Below are 24,218 nucleotides of genomic sequence, written 5' to 3' on the forward strand. Positions count from 1 at the left end.
TTCACAGTATATGCATTGCAGATATCATCCGCAGTGGAGTGAATCACTCTTGTACACTGCCTGAAGATGTATCTCATTATAACACTCCACGGCTAATATTCAGCATCAACAATGAATCAGCTCAAGTGTGCTGTATTTAAAGAGAACAAAGGCGAACGAATGAGCATTCGGGGCAGAAGATCAAAAATGTGAATCATGATGGCATATGAGATGAGATGTGATGAATCGACAGCTCCAAAAACTCCTGGAGAATCAGTCTCGATTATTAGGGTCAAATACACAGTTCCCATATGTGAGAAATGGGCTACTTTTGAACCGCTACATCTTAGTTAATTTCCTATGAGTGAAACACCTCATGGACTCGAGGGAGATTCATACTAATAGCTATTTGATGGAGCTCATGCTCAAGTGGTGTGTTTGCCAGCTCTCTTATGGGAAGTGCTAACCTAATCAACAGAAGTTGAATGCTTGAGACTCTCACGCCGTTGAAACACAGCCCGAGTAAATGGTAAATAAGACAGTTTTTGCTCTAAGGAAGGCGTTCAGTCATGTAGAGAGCATGAAAGATCATCTCTGTAGGGTGCTTCTCTACAATATCATCCACCAGGCATGGACCACAGCCAACTGTGTAACCACATCACTGAGAACCGTCGCTGCTAGCATTGTGTTTTTGGCAAAAGTGAAGAGTTGCGATTCCTACGCTGGTTCGTTCTATTGGATTAGAGTGTTTTATGTGTCTTCTGAGAGAGTTATGCCAAAGTGAAATGCAGAAGGACTACCTTAGGCTTGACCTTTGGACACATACAGTGGTGGTCAGAATTATTGGCACCCTTGGTAAATATGATCAAAGATGACTATAAAAATAAATCTGCATTGTTTATCCTTTTGATCTTTAATTCATAAAATTAGCAAAAATCTAACCTTTCATTGAAAGAAAAAGAATTGAAAGTGGGGGGAAAATCACATTATGAAATAAATGTTTTTCTCCAAAACACGTTGGCCACAATTATTGGCACCCCTAGAATTTTTTATGAGTAAAATATCTCTGAAGTAGATTCCCATTCATATTTACATTTTTTAGCACACCAGGGTGATCATGAACATGAAATTGTCCAGCCATGACTTCCTGTTCCACAGGAGTACAGACATGAGGAAAAACAAAGGCCAAATTCCCTTAATCATTCATCACATGAGTAAAACCAAAGAATATAGTTCTGATGTGCAGAAAAAGATTGTTGAGCTTCACAAAATAGAAAGTGGATGTAAGAAAATAGCTAAAGCATTGAAAATCCCCATTTCCACTATCAGGGCAATAATTAAGAAGTTCTAATCATCTAAAGATGTTACAAATCTGCCTGGAAGAGGATGTATGTCTAAATCGTCCTAATGCGCGGTGAGGAGGAAAGTTTGAGTGGCCAAAGACTCTCCAAGGATCACAGCTGGAGAATTGCAGAGATTAGTTGAGTCTTGAGTCTCAGAAAGCCTAAAAAAAATTATCAAACAGCACCTACATCCCGACAAGTTGTTCGGGAGGGTTTAAAGAAAAATCCTCTGCTCTCATCCAGAAACAATCTCCAGCATATTCAGTTGTCAGACATGACTGAAACTTCAAATGGGACCGGCTTCTATAGTCAGATGAAACTAAAAAAAGAGCTTTTTGGCAGCAAACCCACCAGATGGGTTTGGTGCACACATGGATAAAAAGTACCCCATGCCCTCGGTTAAATATACTGCTGGATCTTTAATGTTGTGGGATTATTTTTCTGCTGGAGGTCCTGGACATCTTATTCAGATACATGGTATCATGGATTCTAGCAAATACCAACAGATAAAAAATCAAAACCTGACCGCTTCTGCTAGAAATCCAATAATGGGCCGTGGTTGGATCTTCCATCAGGACAATGATCCAAAACAAACATCAAAATCAACACAGAAATGTGTCACTGAGCACAAAATGAAGCTTCTGCCATGGCCGTCCCAGTCCCCTGACCTGAACCCTATAGAAAATGAGTGGAGTGAACTGAAGAGAAGAAACACCAACATGGAGCTGGAATCTGAAGGATCTGTAGAGATTCTGCATGAAGGAATGGTCTCTGATCTCTTGTCAGGTGTAACTCATCAGGCATTATAGAAGACGACTCAGAGTTGTTCTCTTGGCAAAAAGAGGTTGCAAAAAGTATTGAATAAAAGGGTGCCAATAATTGTGGCCAACGTGTTTTGGAGAAAAACATTTATTTCATAATGTGATTTTCCCCCCACTTTCAATTCTTTTCCTTCAATGAAAGGTTAGATTTTTGCTAATTTTATGAATTAAAGTTCAAAAGGAGAAACAATGCAGATTTATTTTTATAGTCATCTTTGATCATATTTATCAAGGGTGCCAATAATTCTGTCCACCACTGTAAATTGTCTGAAGTCTGGGGGACGAAAAGGAGTTGAGGAAGGCTTGCTTCTCTGGGGTCAAGTTTTTTAAGAAGTTTTAGGCATCAAGTCATCCTGTAGTCCAATTTTACCAAGTCTTGAGGAAATCAAATCATGGGCATTTAATTGATGAAGTTAGAAAGCAAAGAAGAGACTTTAAGGAGACTTGGGGCACTTTTTCAAAAATCTTTTATACCCAAGTGCAAATAAATAAATTAATAAATATAATTTATATATATTTACAAATAAAATACAACAAAATACTGTAATAATGTAAAATAAAACAAAATAAAGAAAAAAATAAAACAATGAAAATAAAACAGATAAAATGTATAAAATAAAATAAAAGTTATTAGAAAATTTAAAAAAAAATGAACATGAAAATTAAATGTTAATAATGCAAAATAAAATAAAATAAAATATAATAAAATAAAATAAAATAAGCCATGGCCTCAGCCTTGATTATTAGGGCCAGGAATGAATGAATGAATAAAATTAACAGAATATAAAATAAAACAGGATAATTATATATATAAATAAAAATAAAACAACAATGGAAAACTAAATAAAAGTAAGCAACAGAAAACAAAATTAAACAATGCGAAAAATAATATGAAATAAAATATCAAAAATTAAATAAAAAAATAAGAGAAAAGAAAAAATAAACAATAAATTATATAAAATAAAATTAAACAAAAGTTATTAGAAGATAAAAAATGGGAAATAAAATAATAAGAATAAATAAGAATAAAAAATAAGAATAAAAATAATGTGGAAAATAGGATAATATAAAATAAAACAAAAGTTAACAAATCTAAAACTAAAAAGTTAACAACAGAAAATAAAATTAAACAAATCGAAATTAAAAATATAACAGTGGTTTAGTCCCAAAAGTACAATGCAAGACCTGCAGGAGCAGAAGAAGGAGGTTTTTATCGAACTTGGGCTTGAACCAATAAATCAAACCAAATGTAGAAACTAATTTCCATACCATTGCCCTTACAGTGACCTGATATAGTGGAATCACATCTATCCCTATAGAACACATCAAATCTAGATTTATACAGCTGCTGCTTATGATGGAAGACAAGCAACGAGGCTAAAAGACATATGAATTCTCAAGTCTTAAACTATATCCATGCGACCTTACATTCAGGTTAATCATTATAACTTCACAACACATGATCGCTGTTTGGCCTCATGAATCAGGCCAAAGATTATATTCTTGATCTTATGCCAGAGTTTGATGGCAAAGCACCTTCATGTCAGAAACAAATGAACGTGTCAGAAGGTTAATTCGTCAATTAATTCAGCTGTCTGATGTGAAGTGGTGATGCCCTTTTCCAAGACTGAGATAAGGCATCACGTATTAAAGAAACGTAAGATGCCTAAAATCCCCCATTTATTGAACCCATCTCTCTGTATTGATTGTTCCGCTGTTTATAAAGACAATTAGCTGCCAACATGCTCACAGCAGAAGCATTCAACGTCCTTTCCCTGTCCTCCATTTATTCAGCCATTATCCAGCTACTTAATAATCTGTTTCCACTTAGAAACTAAGAGAAAATCAATAATCAAGATGAAAACACAATGAAAGCTTTCCAGGTCAGCACTGTATTAAATCATTCACTATTAAAACACTCTGATTGGCTTGTGGGAGTTATTCTTCTTGTTACTGTACATCCATTAACTATATATACCTTAAAAACAGCATGCATTCACAAAACTTCTGTATTGTAGGGTGGGACTTGAGTTCCCAAAACAAAAGAAACGACATGGACAAATAAGAAATATGTCTCAAAGGCAAGACTTGAGTTCCCTTTAGTACGCATTAAAAAAAAAAAAAAAAAAAAAAAAAAAATCACAAAGGCAGGACTAAAGAGGAGTTCTCTTTAATATATAATAAAATAAAATAAACATGGAAAAATACGGAAAATATCACAAAGGCAGGATTTGAGTTCCCTATAAAACAAAATAGAATAAAATAAAATAAAATAAAATAAAGACATGGAAAAATATGGAAAATAGGACTTGAGTTCCCTTTAGTATGCATAAAAAATAAAATAAAATAAAATAGACATGAATTTCCTTTAGTATGCATTAGACATGTGCGACTGTATCGTACAGTAATACGATATATCACGATAATGAACATGCACGATATTGTTATCGTGAGCACTTCAAAATACCGTCAATAATTATTTATTACGAATTATTCCGATTTTTAGAATGCATTTTAAGAATACTTTACCCATCAACGTTTAAAATGCACAAAACTGTTGTATGCTGCGTCAAAGAGGCACGCACTGATGTAAACAAGCCCAACACGCATGAGCAGCGCATGGAAGAACGAGTGAGACGCGCTGAATGAAAATGCATATTCACTCTCTGACAGCAGATGCCGCTGATGGAACAGCAGAAACGCAGCGGTTACCCCGGTAACACCCATAAGCAAAGCACTTTTTAGTATTTTTGTATTCGCAATGTTGTTCATCACAGCATCAAATACTTAAAGACTTAATGCTATTCATTTTCAAATTTAAACATTAATCTGGACTACAACATGCCCTAGGTTTTGTTTGCATATGTTCTGATTCTGTTTATTCATACTTTACATTAAGGCTTCATTAGTTAACATTAGTTAATTCATTAGTTAACATAAACTGACAATGAAAAATACTTCTAAAGCATTTATTAATCTTAGTTAATGTTAATTTCAACATTTAATAACACATGATTAAAATCAAAAGTTGTAACTGTATTATTTAATGGAGCTGAGCTAATATGAACAAACAGTTATTAAACCTTTTATAGTATGACAACACTTTTTTTGCAAATTATTTCAATATCACGATAATACCGTATACCGTGATAAAAGCTTCAGCAATTATCGCAACATGAAAATTTGATAACTTCACATGCCTAGTATGCATAAATAACATAAAATAATAAAATAAAATAAAAACTGATTAAAGTACAAATATGGAATATATTACAAAAGCGTGACTTGAGTTCCCTTTAGTATGCCTGGCATTGCATTGTATAAAATAGTATCGAGGTATATGGATATATGTTGGCCACTACACTACAAGTGTGCAAGCACGTGTACAGCAGAATAACTACAAGACATTTGGTGTGATCATGACAGACATGTTCTTTTTTTTTTTTTTTGCTCTGCTCTCCCTTCATAGGTCTAACACACATCTAAAAATAAGCATATGTATGAAGCCACTGAAGTGCATCTGATTGCAGTTGACTTGGCAATTGCCTGCTGGCGATAGTAGCTGTCATAGCTCTGGGATAAAGGTTGTGGGTTTGATGCTCGACTCCTCAGATCTGCTGCTTTTATCATTAGAAATTGTCCTTTTGCTGTTTGCCACACACACACACACACACACACAAATCTCTTACTGACTCAATCAAGCATTCAATGCAAGAAAACAGAATAGAAATGTCAGTTATGAATCATGTGATCTTAAACACACATGATGGCTCATATATGCACAAATACACACACTCATGCATGGAAGATGAACACACACACACACACACACACACACACACACACACACACAGCGTTTTGAATTTTAATGAATGCAAAGCACAAAAACAGCAATTGAAATGCATTTTGTCAAGCAAATTAAACATTACACATTACATTACATTTGACTCATGAATCCGACTGAACGTAAACATCAACAATTTATCATCACATGATCGAGCACAGCCAAACTAGCATGCGCTTATGGTCACGTCCATCTCTAACGCTGTTGTTTGTGCAAAAGCATAAACCCTTCAAGCCACACTTTTGCATTCATTACGCTGAGGACCGAACTGACCATGTTTCACCCTAAAAGTCATGAAATCCTTCCTGCAATTTTTCATATCCTCCAAATCTTTAAAATGTTTCAAAAACAACTCATTTAAACATGCCTCCTGAACCTCTATATAATCTCATAATTTCTTAGCAAATGTTCATTTGAGATTAAGTATGATTATTTTGATTAATTAATCAGCATGTGACTTAATTAAATCAAGCAATTTGCAGGGTTATTATCGTTAAATAAGACTAAAATTAAAACATTAACTGAAATTTAAAAAAAATAGAAATGTATTTTATTTCAGCTAGTTGCAAAGGCAACATTTTTCATTTTCCTTTAGTTTAAGTTGAAATATTAAAATAAAATAAATAAATAAACTAAAAATAAAAATTTAATAAAAACTATAGACATTTAAAAAAACTAATAAAAATGACAACAAAAAAAAATACTAAAACTAAAAAAAATAAATATAAAAATAAAATCTAATTTAAAATATTAAAGGGGTCATGACTTGGATTTTTATTATTATTTTAATATGTTCCTTGAGGTTCACTTATAATGTTAATAAACTTTTTTTTTTTTGCACACACACAATATATATATATATATATATATATATATATATATATGGGTCATTGATGTATAAGGTTCTTAAAAATGTAAAAAAAAATATATATATATATATATATAATGAAGATATAATTAATTTTGAAGTTTTAAGTGTTAACAATAAGATTATGTGGTTTTTATAATCAATTAACACAACTTTTGTCATGTTTTACAAGATGGACAAAATTTATCACCAAAAAAGTCATTCTGTTTAACCAAAAATTCGGTTTTACCGGATGACACTATTGGTTATACCAAATGACGATATTATAGATATTATAGCTAGCTTGAAAAAGGACAATCAAACATTTTATATTTAGTACAAGTTATTAAAATATTTACAAATTTAAAATATTTCAACATTTTCCATGTTTTATAGCGGTTGTACCAAATGACCTGATGTTTCGGGACATGCATATAGAGCAAGTGAAAACATGAATTTTTCAAATAGTTAAAAGAGAGTTAGTTAATTTGCTTCATGACCATGTGGTCCTTTGCAGGTGTCTGAATGATGTCACATCCTGTCACATGATACTGAACGCATGACTTGATCCAAAATGGTCCCTTTATATTGGTTACTCCGAATGACATCAATGAAATTCATTTTTCTGGACATTCTTTCTTATAACAAAGCAATGATTTCTACACATAATTTTAATACCATTTTGCAATATGTTGATATATGATGTTATAAAATCATGCCAGAATAAAAAATATATAAATTTATTACATTTTAAGATATTTTAATCACAATTGAAATGGCTGTATTGGTCTTTGGACGGTTAAACCAAATGACCTTTTGACACTTCAAAATCTTTAATATATTTTTATATGTAGCAAAATATCATTAAAACCTTTTGGATTCAATAAAAGTGATCTAGTTGTACTACCTTACATACTTTGAATGTCATATCTTTGTTTTGTTTTTTATTATTAAGGCCTTTGGACAAAAAAAAAATGACCCATCACGTCATTGACCCATATATATGTATATATGCAGAAAAACAACTATTTTCAACCCTCATTCTGACCATCTGTTTAAAATGATCTATTTTTAAGGGGCGGCTCCTTTAAGGAGTGTCAGTAAACAGCCACTGTTGTGATTGGCTAACGTCACTGCATAGGAAACAGTATTAATGCCCACTTGCTATTGCACGCGAGTAAGTATTTTGAAAACATTATCCATATAAAACCGTCATTTACAGACAAAGCATTATGAAATCATTTACTTACGGTTTGTGCTGCAGCTGCTGTCAGATCCAAGACAGATCACTGCATCATCTGTCAACAAAAGTTTCTTTACAAACTCTCCATTACCTCGTGCCTCGTTTACAAAACAAAATGCTCAGAACAAACATATAATCCCCTGACGCGATTCGTAATGCCATCAGAATAAACCAATCACTTGTTTCCGACACTGGGATCTTTCTGAAGTCTGTACAGAGATGCAAACGAGCTGTTTAAACTGGAAGAAAGCAAACAGTCTTTCACTCTTCCATTTGTCCGGTTGTTGACTCAAGTGCGTGGAGTATATCAGAATCTGAACGCGCATCTGTATACTGTATCCAGTGTAGACAGCATCAGCGATTATAATGGGTTATAGCTGCTTCTGACGCGATGCAAAGCTCACATCCAGTGTGGGCAAATTTCAGCCGTTAAGCGATTGAAAGCCAGTGGGCAGGGCCTATGGTGCAATGATGTATAACTATTCGTCGATGTCTTGGTCTGGAGGCAGTCATATGCAAATGTATTTGTCATAATCATAATATCATAATAAACGAGAAGGGCGTTTTAAGCTATGAAACTTGCAGGATGTTTTAATGACCTCTTATATGTCGAAAAACAAAGACCTCCCATATGTCAAAAGATCACATGCCATGACCCCTTTAACAAAAATTATAATAGCACTGCATATCAATGATACAAAAATAACACTGGTAATTTGAAAGATTTGATTGAAGTAATTGGTTAGTTTTATTTTTCTTGTGTTATGTGCGAGTGAATCTCAGGCTAGTAGGATGTAAAATGTATTTGTTTTGTTGAAATTATAGCTAAACAGTTTGTCGAATATCTGTGGGTCTTATTTTAAAGATCTTATGGGCGTAATCAAACATACAAATGAATCCAATACCAAAAGCAAATATGAAACTGGCCAGACCAAGCTATTCATTTATAGCCACTGAAATGTACATGAAGCAGAATGGAGTAGCATCCATAAATGTTTGACCAAATGACTCAACCACAACAAAAGAAATCTATGGTGGGAATCATTAATTCTTTCATGCCTGGAATGAGTTCAGTTAGAGACCTCTTTTCACAATCAAATGATAATAGTCCGTCCAACATTTTTCCCTCATATATGCTTTATCACATTGTGAATGCCGTTACATGTTGTTAAAGTTTATGTTATTCAGATTATAGCATTGACTCAAATGCTTTGAAAAGTTAGAGGAGCAAGATTGTATGAGAAAGCAGAGGAAGTGAGCATGTGACCATCTGCATTACTGCATAAATCCCTGTGATCTACTTAAAAGAAAAATATATGTTAAACAGATAAAACAATCGTGTGAGATGTGGTTTCTGGAGATCACTCAAATGATGTAGCAAGAAAAGGGAACCCTGTAAGTAATTTTCGATGCACTGCATGAAGCAACAACATGTATCAGCAAAAACGCTTTCTATAAAGAGAGGCGAGCATGTAGATGAGGTGAGGAGTTCATGTGTGACAGGAAGTTGGAGAATTTAGAACTGAAGAAGAGGAGCGTGGACAGACAGTAGGGAAGGGAATTGTAAGGAAAAGAATGATTCTGGTTCCTTAAAGATCTTGTGAATTTTCTTAGTCATTTTGAGAAGGAAAGAATGAACACTACTTGCACAAGAGCTCCAATTGCACTTGCTATCCCCAGAAGCCATTGTCAAATTTGACTTCATTTCAGATATCAACAGAACAGAAACAACAAATCAGAAATAAACTGCATTATTGAAAAAAATATATATATATTTTTTATGCACTGGCAGATAAAATGCAGGCATTCCATATGTATATATGTGCAGACATTCAAATTACATAAATATAAATACATTAACAAACAACAAAAGCTGTGCAATTTCAAAGTACAAACATTTCTAATAATGAATAAAGGTGGCTTTTTAAAAAATTATTCAAATTAATTCAAACGGGTTGAAGTTCAACTGTGCTTACTAACAATCCAATTAAACCAAGGAGCAGAATAATTTGTTAGAATAACAGATGTTTCTCACCATTAAAGCTGACGTTTCTGATGTATCCCAGCAGCTCCTTGCCATCTATGTTGCTCATGCGGGGACAAAGGCCTGGATATCCCAAGCAGAGGTCCCTATGCATGCGATGCAGTGCGTGGGCCATGGCGTACACCGCGTCCATCACAAACTGCACCTTCCCCTCTTGCTCGTAAGTGGAGTCCCTGCCAACCTTCTCCAAGCCTGCAATAAAAGAAGACATGAGTCCAATGCAAAACTTTCAAATGTTAAAATCTGGCCCATTTCAAATTTTTTATTTATCCTTTTTTTTTTTTTTTTTTTTTTTATAAACATGGAAAAATGACAGGCTTGGTGCAACTCTTGAGTTCCTGGACAGCTATGGGGAAAGGCATTCATTTATATGCAAGTTTAATTTCTTTTCAAAGGATTTCCAATGTAATTTCTTCTTTCCAAAGCATGCCAAACTAATTCACACAATGCCTCAATGCCTGATGATGAATTCATGCCGTGCTCTGCAATAATTAGTTTATTAGCGCCGATGGGAGTGACCTTTCCAATGAGGTTAGCAGGAGAAAATAACAAAAAACAAACAACACCAACAACAGTATGAGTTCAAATCCACTGCATAGACTCCACTAGTTAAAACCTAAGTTTAAACATGGTAATTTTTCATCTTTTTTTAAAGCTTTAAATAGGACCTATTTTGCTTTTTTATATTACCAACTTTTTTTAGTGTGCAATATTGCTGTTTGAGCATAAAAAGGTCTGCAAAGTTACAAAGCACAAAGTCCACTCAAAAAGGAAATCCCTCTCTATATCAGTAAGCACTTGAGGTTGACCAATTGATCGTTTTTTGCTGATTAATCAGCACCGATAACCGATCAGTAATCAGTTATCAGCAACAATTTGAGTGTCCTTTGCTAGAGCAGCTAAGAAGGGTGCGCTGTCATTATATAGTACGAGAGCGGCCTCTAGAGGCGAAATAAAAACTATCACTGACGCCTCGTGGTGTTTGTTTTGACACGTGAGCACTGAGAGGGACACTTCAGATGCAGATTTAAAACATAGACAATGAAACGGTATGTATACAGTACATTACCATACATGTTTTCATATCATTATATTCATATCATATTCATATTATTAACGTTATTGGTAAAATCCACTATCGTTCGACCTGTAGTAAGCATTGTTTCTGAATCCCTGAAACGCCTCGAATGTAGTTTTGAATTTTCTTCCGGGGACAAACACGTCACAATATATCTCAAGTCCCGCCCAAGTCATACGCAATAAAGGGGCGGGGCCTGGTTAAGTTGCGTTAGTAGTATGTTGAAACTCGCGGTTATGGTAAGGGGCGTGGTATTTCCCAAACACATTTAAAGCAGTTGACCAATCACAACACATTGGTCCAGCCGACCATTCAGAGCACACTGTGCTTTTCAGAAGGAGGGGCTTTATAGAGACAGGAACAATGTCAAATATGTTAAAAATAAGTTGTTTTTTTTAACTTTCAAGTATGAAAACCAATTCTTGTAGACACAAAACAACATGAAGACTTTGTAAAAGGGCATAATATGTCCTCTTTAGCTTTCAATGTTATCCGTATCACCCACATCTATAATCTGCCATGACTCTCTATTATATCTGAGGTTAATTGTGGAGTGTTGATACTTCCATTTCCCTATTTATGTTAAATCCTGAGGAGAGCAACAAAGGAGAGCTTTAAAAATGGTCAGTAGCAAAGAGCAAATTAACAGGTCCAAGCGGAGCACTCAATCAGTGAACTTGTCAGGCTAGAATTTATATGGACTCGTTTACAGAGAATGAAATACAATGCGCCTCTGTAGTGGACCGAGGTCTACAACTCAACTGAATGGGAAGCGTTTACCTCACCAGAGGGAGCACTTACTCGTCTTGTTGGTTTAATGAATCACTCAGGTTCAACCACATTAAGGAGATCTTGGACACAGTATCTTCGGAGAATGCCGCAAAGTAAACCACTTAATCTCAAGCAAAGACTGGACGATGAACTTGAAATGAAGCTCTACACTGCAGAAATGAAGCCAACTTTGGCTTCCAGACAGGCTATGTGACCCCAGGGGATACTTAAAATATCTTACTTTGTTAAATTCAAATCAATCAATCAATCAATCAATCAATCAGTCAGTCAGTCAGTCAGTCAGTCAGTCGCATGATTGAGAGCGTGACTGCTTTTATTCTACGGTCCAAAAAATGTTAATATTAAGCAACTTACCTTTTAGATACAATATTGCAGTTACTTTGTATATTTTTGCTCCGTCAGTGAAAACATTCACAAAGCCACAGCAGAACCACCTGAACAACACACAGTACTGGCGTTCGTGAAATAATTCCCTTTTTGAACATATTGGTTGAGTGAATAATTCAGTGACTCATTCATAATTACAGACTTGTTTACTTTCTCGAATGAATCTGTTTTTGAACTAATCAGTTAAGTAAATAATTCAATGATCTACTCATGACAGTCACTTGTTTAGCTCCTGAATGAATCAGTGTTTTTGAACAAATCTGTTGAGTGAATGATTCAGTGAGGCTTGTTTTGTTTCAGAATGAAACAATGTATTTGAACAAATTGGTTGAAAGAATGAGTTAATCATTCACTCATAAAGACACGATATCTACTGGTGTAACAATGTAACTGAAAATCCTCACCACTAATTTACAGACTGACACAGAGGAGTATAATATAATATAATATAACAACAGCATCCTAGCATCTTCTATTTTTGTATAGGCAAACAACACCATTAAAATCCACCGTGAAACTCAAGTTAAACATTCATACAATTTTAAAAGTGGGCTTTTGGAAGGCAGAGCGGCAAATATTGATGCATCCAGTTAAGCCAAGCCATTCTGTGCAGAAAACACAGTCCAAACACACATTAGTCTCCTAATCAGTCCTAGATCTGAAAGCTGAGAAAGTCTGGAGGCATGAGAGGAAAGGATCTTTTGTCTAAATGAGTGATGAGTGGCAATGCAGAGGACACAGAGCCCAATCATTATAACCAGCATCTTAATTAAACTTCATTTATGGGGGCTAATTCAATTTGCCCCGAACAAGACCAACACATATCGCAGTTTCGCGGCAGATGAACACCCCTCTGCTGTGGTTAGATGAGAAAATTAGATAAATGGCAAATTAATTACGGAAATTTTCTTTCATCATGAGATTAATAAAAAAAAAAAAAAAAAAAAAACAGGAACAGCATCAGAGGCCATATTTGCTTCTGACAGCCTCAACTACATTTCCATTAATAGAGTGACATTACAGCTGCGGTTGTTCATCATGCTCTAAAGCTTCATGATAAAATGTCAGAATTTGACTGACATCTGCTGGGCTAATGTTGTGACTCTGTGAGATATCCCACAATGCAATGCAAAAGTGTCAATAAAGAACCAGTTTACTTGATTCATTATTTGGTCAGACTGCCAAAAGTTAAAACATTTTTACACAAAATCTGATTAAAAATACAAAACTAGTATTATTTTGTAATTAATATTATTCAGCAAGGACAAATTAAATTGATCAAAAGTGACAGTAAAGATATTTATAATGTTACAAAATATTTCTATTTCAGATGCTGTTCATTTCAACTTTACATTTATCAAAGAATCCTGAAAAAAAAGTTTTGTTTTCCACAAAAATATTAAGTGGCACAGCTGTATTCAACATTGATAATAATAAGAAATGTTTCTTGAGCAGCAAATCAGCATATTAGAATGACTTCTGAAGGATCTTGTGACACTGAAGACTGGAATAATGATTCTGAAAATTACACAGGAATAAATCATATTTAAACCAAACAAGGAAACTTTATGAAATTCCACAGTGTCCTTTTTGCTCATTTCTATCAATCAATCCTAAGCCGCAGGAATGATGGGAAGGAGAAAAAAAATGTCATTAGACAACACAGCTCCAGTACAACTGACAAAGACATTATGAAGAAGTGACTCGTAACTGCACTGCAGCCAAAGCGTGACAAATATCACCTAATTTACAATCCAATTTACTTTTTGGGTTTTTGGGAATACTGTCAATGTCAATCTATAGAACATTTCACAGTAATGAGGAAGTGGAACTAAAGCTTTATATAGCCAGAGCACTTTCATTCATTATGCACTCCTTAATAAAAAATGACGATTTGAAGTGAACATCAACAAATCGACATGTATTATATGAGCTGGTGCTAATGTTGTTGTCTCAGTGACAGAATAGCTGCAGTTTTTACCGCAGTGGAGTCAGATGCACCACCATTCCTTTCTCCACATATGTACCTTTTTTTCTTCTCCAATTAAAAAGGAATGTAAATCAGGCCACGCATTTGCATAGGATGGTAATATTGCCCCGTTTTTTGACAGGATCGAGAAGGTATGAGGCAAGGTAGAAAAGTAGTACGCTAAATCTTGGAGTTTTAATGAAAATCTAGCATTAAGACATATTTTGAAGACAGTTGTGATGGCTACCTGACTAGATTAAATCATCAGACCTCACTTTATACAAATGACACTTTGCAGCAGCTACGTTTTAATGATCATCTATTCATTTGAAGCTTTAGCGTGAGGGATGTCGACATCTCAAGCTGCAATATTGCCAGCAATTGCATCTGAAAAGCCTTTGGCGTTTTTCATGAAATAGCTAGTGACATGAAGTTCTGCGCAGGCACAAAAAATTGTGATAATCTTAAACATTAATCATTAAAATGAGAGTCTTTTGTGAAAAGATTATGCTGCATAATGAGAGCTTAATGTATTTACCTGTCGTTAAGCGACAGCTTCCTATCCACAGTTCCTTAACTGCAAATGCAGCCCTCTGGAGCAACCGTGCTTGCTTGTGCCTTGCTCAAGGGCATGATGGGATATGGAGGTCCTGATTTAAACCCAAAATCTTTGGCATTACCACCCCAACTCAATTATTTAGACTTACTAAACAACCTTCAAGTAAATCAAACTCTTCAGGAGAATAAAGCCTCCTGCTGTCACTTTGCAGTAAAAAAAAATAAATAAATCTGTTCTTGGTCCGTTATTCTGTCACGTTGTGTAGTATTAATCCAGAACGCAGGTCTTTAATTAAGTCTTTAATAAACACAGAGCATAACACAGGAGAATATACCACACTACACATGTAAATGAAGCAATTTTCAGTACGCCCCCCGGGAAGGCGCTTTCTCGCGCTGTAAACAGTCCAACTGAGGAAGGAAGGTGAGGGCTCTGGAGGAGGACGCGGGGCTGGTGAAGGGCAGGAAATAAGAGAAGATGGTGGCAGGGGATTCAGGGTGGCGATGACGGCGGGAGGAGCTAGGGGCAGGAGAAGCCATGCAGGGACCCAGAGCACAGCCAGGACGAAGGCCTATGGCAGACTTGAGGAAGGGAGGAGCCATGGTGGAGACTTGGATGACAACGCCAGGGGGATGACTGATGGAGACGAGGCAGGTTGAAGTGGAGCCCTATGCGCAGACGAAGAGCAGATGGGACCAGGCGACACTGATGGTCCTGGAGGCTGAGGTGGAGCGACCGTGACGAGCATCCAAGGTGGATCCAGAGGACTGAGGTGGAGCTGGTGGGACTGAGGACTGAGGTGAAGTGAAGGGCCGGAGGATCCTCTTTTTTGACGAAGTTTAAAATCAAAAGTCATGGACCTCAATATGATCTCAAACATTTCTCCTTATATTCATTAAAGACCAAAATACTTGAGCTAAGCTGTAAATATTAATTTTATAGCCTGTATTCTTGTCTCATTCGTGTCTACTTTCTTTCTCCTTAGGAATTTTAGGAGAAACATCTGAGGCAAAGGAGAAACTCAAATGGCGTGCAACTATCGAGCACACATAGTACATGTTTCTAAAGTTAAGCTATTTGGCAAAGTAGCCTAGGCACACATAGTCATAGGCCATTAGTGTTAAGCCATTTGGCAAGGTAGCCCAGGCAAGTCTCGGTGCTTGCTCTGCATCAGCAACAGCAACAACCAACAGCAGCAGCAGCGTAGCAGACCTATTCCGCCAAGACCAAAATACATTACATTGTCATATTCATTACCATGCCATTACATTGCCATATTCATTACCGTTACTCTCTCCAAGAGTTGTCATGACAGAAATACAAAGTTCTGTCATGAAACTCTAGATGGCACAGGCTGATAGGTCCCTTGAGCTATGCTGTACACCCTGTATGCAACCGTAGTCTCATTTTTGTCTCATTGTGTTCTCCAAATGAATTTGATGAAAGAGCAACCTTTGAGCAATAAAATATAGGCTTTGTCACATATATAGCATTCTATTCTTGCAACATTTATATATAAAGTTTTTACAAGTCTACATAAATATACATATTTGGATGCCTAAAGCAGATTATAATAATTATATTTTTAATATAGCTACAAAGAAAAACACTAAAAAAACATAGTAAAGGACGGATAGTTTTTGCACTCACATACTATCTGCCAAAATAATGTAAGCGTTCATGTGGTACAGAAGTAAGTAGTGCCGGGATTAGCATAAATGCTATATAGCCAAGGTAACAAGCTCTCAAGAGTGGTTCAAAAGATTCTCTCCATATATGGATGTCTTCCACAGGTTACATCGCTCAGAATCAAAAGTACTTGATTTGACAGCACACTTCAACAATACGATTCACATTCGTCTCATCGTACAGTGTGCAAAAAAGAACAGAATGAGTTAGCTGTTCAATTCTGCCGTGACTCACAGGAGACATTTGGCAAAAAGCATGCAATTTTGATACTTCCAAGAAAACATGGACAAAGGTGTACTTTATGAAATGTCTTCAAGTGCCCTCCACTTAACAGGCATCTTTGGCTTGCTTTCATTCTTCCCGTGGACACCCATTTACTCCAGCATAAAGGGCTCAGAGCTATTAGAGCCGAAGCAAGTGACGAGCACCATGAGTGGAGCTCAGACCAACACAGACACTTTGCGTTTACGTTCCTTTTCATATGAAAGGTTGGGATGCAGGTGCACGAGAGGGCTGAAAAATGCGCTATTAAACAGGCTGCCTACACCAGACACTCTCATGAGAATTCCAAACATTTCAGGGAATTTATTTTAGAGGCTTTTTCTCAGCATGAGACAAGAGAATGTTAATGGGTCATTCCTATTATGCAGTACATTTTCAAGTCCCCACATATATACTTACCACTAAAAGTTTTAGTGGTAATCTTTTGCCACTAAAAGATTTTTTTCAACTAATGAATTGCTCAGCAAAGATGCATTAAATTGATCAAAAGTGACAGTATAGACATTTATAAAATGTTATATTTCAAATAAATGCTGTTGAACTTGAACTTTCTATCAATATAAGATAATGTTTCTTGAGCAGAAAATCAGTGTATTAGAATGATTTCTGAAGGATCATGTGACACTGAAGACTGGAGTAAAGAATCATGAATTTTATGATATATTCCGATTATAAAATATGTGGAAGTGAATGTGTTTTGTTGCACAATGAGTTTGCACCGCAATTCAGAGCTGTCGGATTTACGAAATGTTCCCCAAAACACATAAAAGTATGTGTGAACTGGGAGAAGAAAAGAGTAAACTTTATTATTTCATACACATGTGTATCTGATATGAATAAAACACTTCGTCAAATTATATAATTGAAAAGGTTATTATTGCAGCTTCCATAGACATCAGTGTATGGAATTTGATTTTGACAAATAAATGTCTTTTTTTATATAGCCTAGTACTTCATTCAAATGTGTATTTAAACGTCTGAAACCTAAAATAAACCTGATGTGGGGTTGAAAACACTGAATAGCTAGTTGTGATACATGACAAGCGCTGAGCGTGTCTGGCTCAGCGCCAAAGCACATTTGAAGTTAGCAGTGAATCTTTGCATTTTATTCTTTGCCATTATCCTAAAACCCAAATTCCAGAAATGCTGGGACGTTTTTTAAATTTGAATAAAATGAAAACTAAGACTTTCAAATCACATGAGCCAATATTTTATTCACAATAGAACATAGATAACATAACAAATGTTTAAACTGAGAAATGTTACAATTTTATGCACAAAATGAGCTCATTTCAAATTTGATGCCTGCTACAGGTCTCAAAAAAGTTGGCACGGGGACAACAAATGGCTGAAAAAGCAAGAAATTTTGAAAAGATTCAGCTGGGAGAACATCTAGCACCTAATTAAGTTAATTGATATCAGGTCTGTAATATGATTAGCTATAAAAGGGATGTCTTAGAGAGGCAGAGTCTCTCAGAAGTAAAGATGAGCAGAGCTGTGAAAGAGTGCGTAAAAAGATTGTGGAATATTTTAAAAACAATGTTCCTCAACATCAAATTGCAAAGGCTTTGCAAATCTCATCATCTACAGTGCATAACATCATCAAAAGATTCAGAGAAACTGGAGAAATCTCTGTGCGTAAGGGACAAGGCTGAAGACCTTTATTGGATGCCCGTGGTCTTCGGGCCCTCAGACGACATTGCATCACTCATCGGCATGATTGTGTAAATTACATTACTAAATGGGCCCAGGAATACTTTCAGAAACCACTGTCGGTAAACACAATCCGCCGTGCCATCTGCAGATGCCAACTAAAGCTCTATCATGCAAAAAGGAAGCCATATGTGAACATGGTCCAGAAGCGCCGTCATATCCTGTGGGCCAATGCTCATCAAATGGACTGTTTCAAAGTGGAAAAGTGTTCTGTGGTCAGACGAGTCCAAATTTGACATTCTTGTTGGAAATCACGGACGCTGTGTCCTCCGGGCTAAAGAGGATGGAGGACTTCCAGCGTGTCATCAGCGTTCAGTTCAAAAGCCAGCATCTCTGATGGTATGGGGGTGTATAAGTGCATACGGTATGGGCCGCTTGCATGTTTTGGAAGGCACTATGAATGCTGAAAGGTATATAGAGGTTTTAGAGCAACATTAAATGAAAAATACATCAAAGACAACCACAAACTCTTCAGCAGCTGGAAACTTATATCAGGCAAGAATGGGACCAAATTCCAACACCAAAACTCCAGAAACCTATAACCTCGATGCCCAGACATCTTCAAACTGTTTTGAAAAGAAGAGGAGATGCTACACCATGGTAAACATGCACTCGTCCCAACTATTTTGAGACCTGTGGCAGGCATCAAATTTGAAATGAGCTCATTTTGTGCATAAAATTGTAAAATTTCTCAGTTTAAACATTTGTTATGTTATCTATGTTATATTGTGAATAAAATATTGGCTCATGTGATTTGAAAGTCTTTTAGTTTTCATTTTATTTAAATTTAAAAAACGTCCCAACTTTTCCGGAATTCGGGTTGTATATGTATATATATATATATATATATATATATACACATACATATACAGTGCCCTCCACAATTATTGGCACCCTTAGTAATTATGAGCAAAGGCGGCTATGAAAATAAATCTGCATTGTTTATCCTTTTGATCTTTCATTAAAAAAATTCACAAAATTATAACCTTTCATTGAAGGAAAAGAATTGAAAGTGGAGGGGAAATCACATTATGGAATAAATGTTTTCTCCAAAACACGTTGGCCACAATTATTGGCACCCTTTTATTTAAAACTTTTTGCAACCTCCTTTTGCCAAGATAACAGCTCTGAGTCGTCTTCTACAATGCCTGATGAGTTTGGAGAACACCTGACAAGAGATCAGAGACCATTCCTTCATACAGAATCTCTCCAGATCCTTCAGATTCCAGCTCCATGTTGGTGTTTCTTCTCTTCAGTTCACTCCACTCATTTTCTTTAGGGTTCAGGTCAGGGGACTGGGACGACCATGGCAGAAGCTTCATTTTCTGCTCAGTGACACATTTTTATGTTGGTTTTGATGTTTGTTTTGGATCATTGTCCTGATGGAAGATCCAACCACGGCCATGAATCCATGCTAGAATCCATGATACCATGTATCTGAACAAGATGTCCAGGACCTCCAGCAGAAAAACAGGCCCACAACATTAAAGATCCAGCAGTATATTTAACTGAGGGCATGGGGTACTTTTTATCCATGTGTGCACCAAACCCATCTGGTGGATTTGCTGCCAAAAAGCTCTTTTTTTTAGTTTCATCCGACCATAGAAGCCGATACCGTTTGAAGTTCCAGTCATGTCTGACAACTGAATAGGCTGGAGATTGTTTCTTGAAACCCTCTCAAACAACTTGTGGGGATGTAGGTGCTGTTTGATCATTTTTTTAGGCTTTCTGAGACTCAAGACTCAACTAATCTCTGCAATTCTCCAGCTGTGATCCTTGGAGAGTCTTTGGCCACTCAAACTTTCCTCCTCACTTCACATTAGGACGATTTAGACACACATCCTCTTCCAGGCAGATTTGTAACATCTGTAGTTGATTGGAACTTCTTAATTATTACCCTGATAGTGGAAATGGGGATTTTCAATGCTTTAGCTATTTTCTTACAGCCACTTTCTATTTTGTGAAGCTCAACAGTCTTTTGCTGCACATAAGAACTATATTCTGTGGTTTTACTCATTGTGATGAATGATTACGGGAATTTGGCCTTTGTGTTTCCTCATGTTTATACTCCTGGCTGGACAATTTCATGCTCCTAGTCACCCTGGTGTGCTAAAAAATGTAAATATAAATGGGAATATACTTCAGAGATATTTTACTCATAAGAATTTCAAGGGGTGCCAATAATTGTGGCCAACATGTATTGGAGAAAAACATTTATTTCATAATGTGAGTTTCCCCCCCACATTCAATTGTTTTACTTCGATGAAAGGTTAGAATTTTGTGAATGAAAGATCAAAAGGATAAAAAATGCAGATTTATTTTCACAGCCACCTTTGCTCATATTTACTAAGGGTGTCAATAATTGTGGAGGGCACTGTATATATATATATATATATGTATATATATATATATATATATACATACAGTATAAATGTTTCAAATAATTTATGAATAATAAAATAGGGATAGGGATAATCCATTTTTTCTTATTTCTTTCACAGGACATAAAATGAAAAACAGTTGATCTGGATGTGTCAAAGCAAGGCCACTGAGATACAGAAAAATATTTTACCTTGGATCTCCACGTGGCCTCGTTTTCCAAAAGTCACGGCGTCCACTCATGACGAGAGCACACAGGTAATTCAAAGTCATTATCAAAAGTGTTCTCTCCAATAAATTGTCTGACAATGATCATGGTGTCCTCTTATCCTCGCTTGAGTGGAAGTTTGCACTAAACACTAATTATCACACAGAGGTTCTTAACTTAGTGAAGCGTTCGCGACGCACGAACACACATGCACAAAAACGCTTGCGAATGAACCTAAATGACAGTGCGAGCAAATTACATGGTATTCCGAACAGAAGAACAATGTTAGTATCAAGGACATCCACCCTCTGCCCACCTCGTGCCCAGCCATCAGACACATTCAAAGATCAGACGCTGTATTTTTCGCCCGTGGAGTTCTTACATTAGCATTCGGCCCAAAAGTTTGTGACTTTGATTGACCTCTGAATCCATTTTCACAACTTTAATCCGTGCAGGTTTCCCACTTCATCTGAAAAGGAACATACTGTGAATGTTTTGTTGACACTCCTGTATAATCACTCCTACCTTAGCGCATAAGTTAGTTGTAAAAAGTCGGCTGTTTCGTGGCAGGGGTATCAGTGAGGGGATGTGAGTGCTATTAACTTTGAGTTCCAGCCCTGCATATGTAAGCATGCGCCTACTCAGAGCCCAGTGAGGGTCCATCCAGCTAATCGCCTCAGGCTACTTGTACCACTGTTGTGTTATTAGCATCAGAGCACCTGAAAAAGAAAGGATGTGGGTGTACCTGCTCCTACAATCCAAACTCTTTGCACCTACATGGCCTCTGGAGTCTCACCTGCCATTTACAATAAATCAACAGCTGCACCAAGTCTGCGGAGAGAGCAGTGATCTACAAAAGAGAGTTTATGAAGTTCATCAGACTTTACTGAACTCAGGATGTGAGCGCTAGTGAAATTCCACTGTGGCTTAGCATCCATTAAAGGAATATTCTGGGTTATTTATTTTCTGGGACTAGATATGTATCTTTTTCGAAATTTCACTGAAATTTAACTAATGTGACTGCACCTTTAGACAATAAGTGGTAATAACCTAGAACCTATCTTATATGTCTTGTCCTTGTGCGGTAATCTTGGTCAGAAATATTAATTCCAGGTAGAGTCAACATGAAATGACTTTCACAACTCATTTCACTTCTGTAATGTGATGTACGTATGTCCAGGTAAATTTGGAAAACAAATGTAGGACAAAATTTAACTTTATTAATCTTTAATTGACTGGATTGTGTTTCTATACCAAAATGTAATGTTAATTGCAAAAGACTACTACAGTCTTTAAGCACTTTTGGTTTTGATTCATCCCAGTGATTCTTTTGAATCAATTAACTAAAAAGATATATTTAGTGACTCTTTCTGCAGGATGCATCTTATGCCAGTGGATAACTCTGAGTATGATTTTGTGTAGTCATTTACTCAAACAATTCATTAATCTAGTTGTTCAAAACCAAATCAAGTAGTATCCCTTAAAGTTTGTTCCCCTACAAATCTATTAAGAGACTTTAGAAAGCATCATAAAAATGTTCTTGACAGAAATGACAACAAAGTAGATATATAACTTTTTCTGCTGGGAAATTACTTCAATCAAGCTACTGAATCCAGATAACACAAAAAGACACAAAAAGTTAAGAAGACTGACTCACTTCAGAACTGACTAAACAACTTGTACTATGAATAAATTAAGAATGATCCATTCACTTTAAAGATTCCTTTACTTAAAAGATTGGTTTAAAAAAAATTCTTTGTTTCAAAAACAAATTCTGATTCTTTCATGATCATAATACCACTACCATTGGTTGAAACTTGAGCAGCTTTTGTGATGTCAGCTGAAAAGAAAAGTTCTGTCATGACAACTCTTGTAGTGTTTGGCATGGCAATGGATATAACTGTCACACAATGGTTGCAAGGTAAGACCTGGAGGCTGACAAGGGGCAGCTTCAGGCAAATGGGCAACCACCAGGGCGCCGCCGGCAGTTCAGGGGCCCAAGGCGGTGCCGGCAGTTCAGGGGGCCAGGGCGTAGCTGGCAGTTCAGGGGGCCAGGGCGTAGCTGGCAGTTCAGGGGGCCAGGGTTTAGCTGGCAGTTCAGGGGGCCAGGGCATAGCCGGCAGTTCAGGGGGCCAGGGTTTAGCTGGCAGTTCAGGGGGCCAGGGCATAGCCGGCAGTTCAGGGGGTCAGGGCGTAGCCGGCAGTTCAGGGGGCCAGGGTTTGGCTGGCAGTTCAGGGGGCCAGGGCATAGCCGGCAGTTCAGGGGGCCAGGGCGTAGCTGGCAGTTCAGGGGGCCAGGGTGTAGCTGGCAGTTCAGGGGGCCAGGGTGTAGCTGGCAGTTCAGGGGACCATGGTGGATCGGCCTCCGTGGTCTTGACCGTTGGCCTGTCCACTATGGCCAGGGACATATGGCACCCCTTTTGGGCTGGAGTCCTCTTTGGACTCTGATCAGAGCTGGAGTCCTCTCTGGACTCAAGACAGGGGCAGAAGTCTTCTCTGGACTCTGGATGGGGACAGAAGTCTTCTCTGGACTCTGGATGGGGACAGAAGTCCTCTCTGAACTCTGGACTGGGGCTGGAGCCAACACTGGAGTGGACTCAGGGGCTGGAGCCGACATTGGAGCGGACTCAGGGGCTGGAGCCGACACTGGAGTGGACTCAGGGGCCGGAGCCGACACTGGAGCAGACACAGGGGCTGGAGCTGACACTGGAGCGGAATCAGGGGCTGGAGCCGACACTGGAGCAGACACATGGGGCTGGAGCCGACACCGGAGCAGACTCAGGAGCTAAAATAGCGGCCAAGATGGGACGAGAATGGTGACTTTCTCTCACCGGAACCGATGCTATGACAGTGAATCTCTCGCAGTAGCCTCTCTCAGTCAGGATCTTCATGAGGTAGTCAGTCAGGTCACGGCCAGCCAAGTCCAGATCTACTGCTGCTGGATTCATTTGAACAGTCTGTTATTCTGTCACACGCTGGTTGCAAGGTAAGAAGAGAAAGGATCCAATTGCAGCAGTAAACAGTTTATTGAACAAAATAAC

General features: G+C 37.1%; 1 protein-coding gene across 2 annotated transcripts in view; it reads right to left on the reverse strand.

Annotated features, from left to right (window-relative positions):
* Nucleotides 1-24,218, reverse strand: part of grm8b (glutamate receptor, metabotropic 8b) — a 163,512-nt gene that overhangs the window by 25,018 nt on the left and 114,276 nt on the right. Inside the window, exons 7-8 of one of the 2 annotated variants that reach the window (XM_051884855.1) lie at nt 10,113-10,313; nt 8,085-8,132 (exon numbers count right to left, since the gene is read on the reverse strand). In XM_051884855.1, the coding sequence (XP_051740815.1) occupies nt 8,085-8,132; nt 10,113-10,313 (249 nt within the window). The remainder of the gene's footprint in view (nt 1-8,084; nt 8,133-10,112; nt 10,314-24,218) is intronic. The other variant, XM_051884858.1, reaches the window with a different exon arrangement.

Source organism: Ctenopharyngodon idella, chromosome 24, assembly GCF_019924925.1.
Source record: "Ctenopharyngodon idella isolate HZGC_01 chromosome 24, HZGC01, whole genome shotgun sequence".
Taxonomy (NCBI): Eukaryota; Metazoa; Chordata; class Actinopteri; order Cypriniformes; family Xenocyprididae; genus Ctenopharyngodon; species Ctenopharyngodon idella.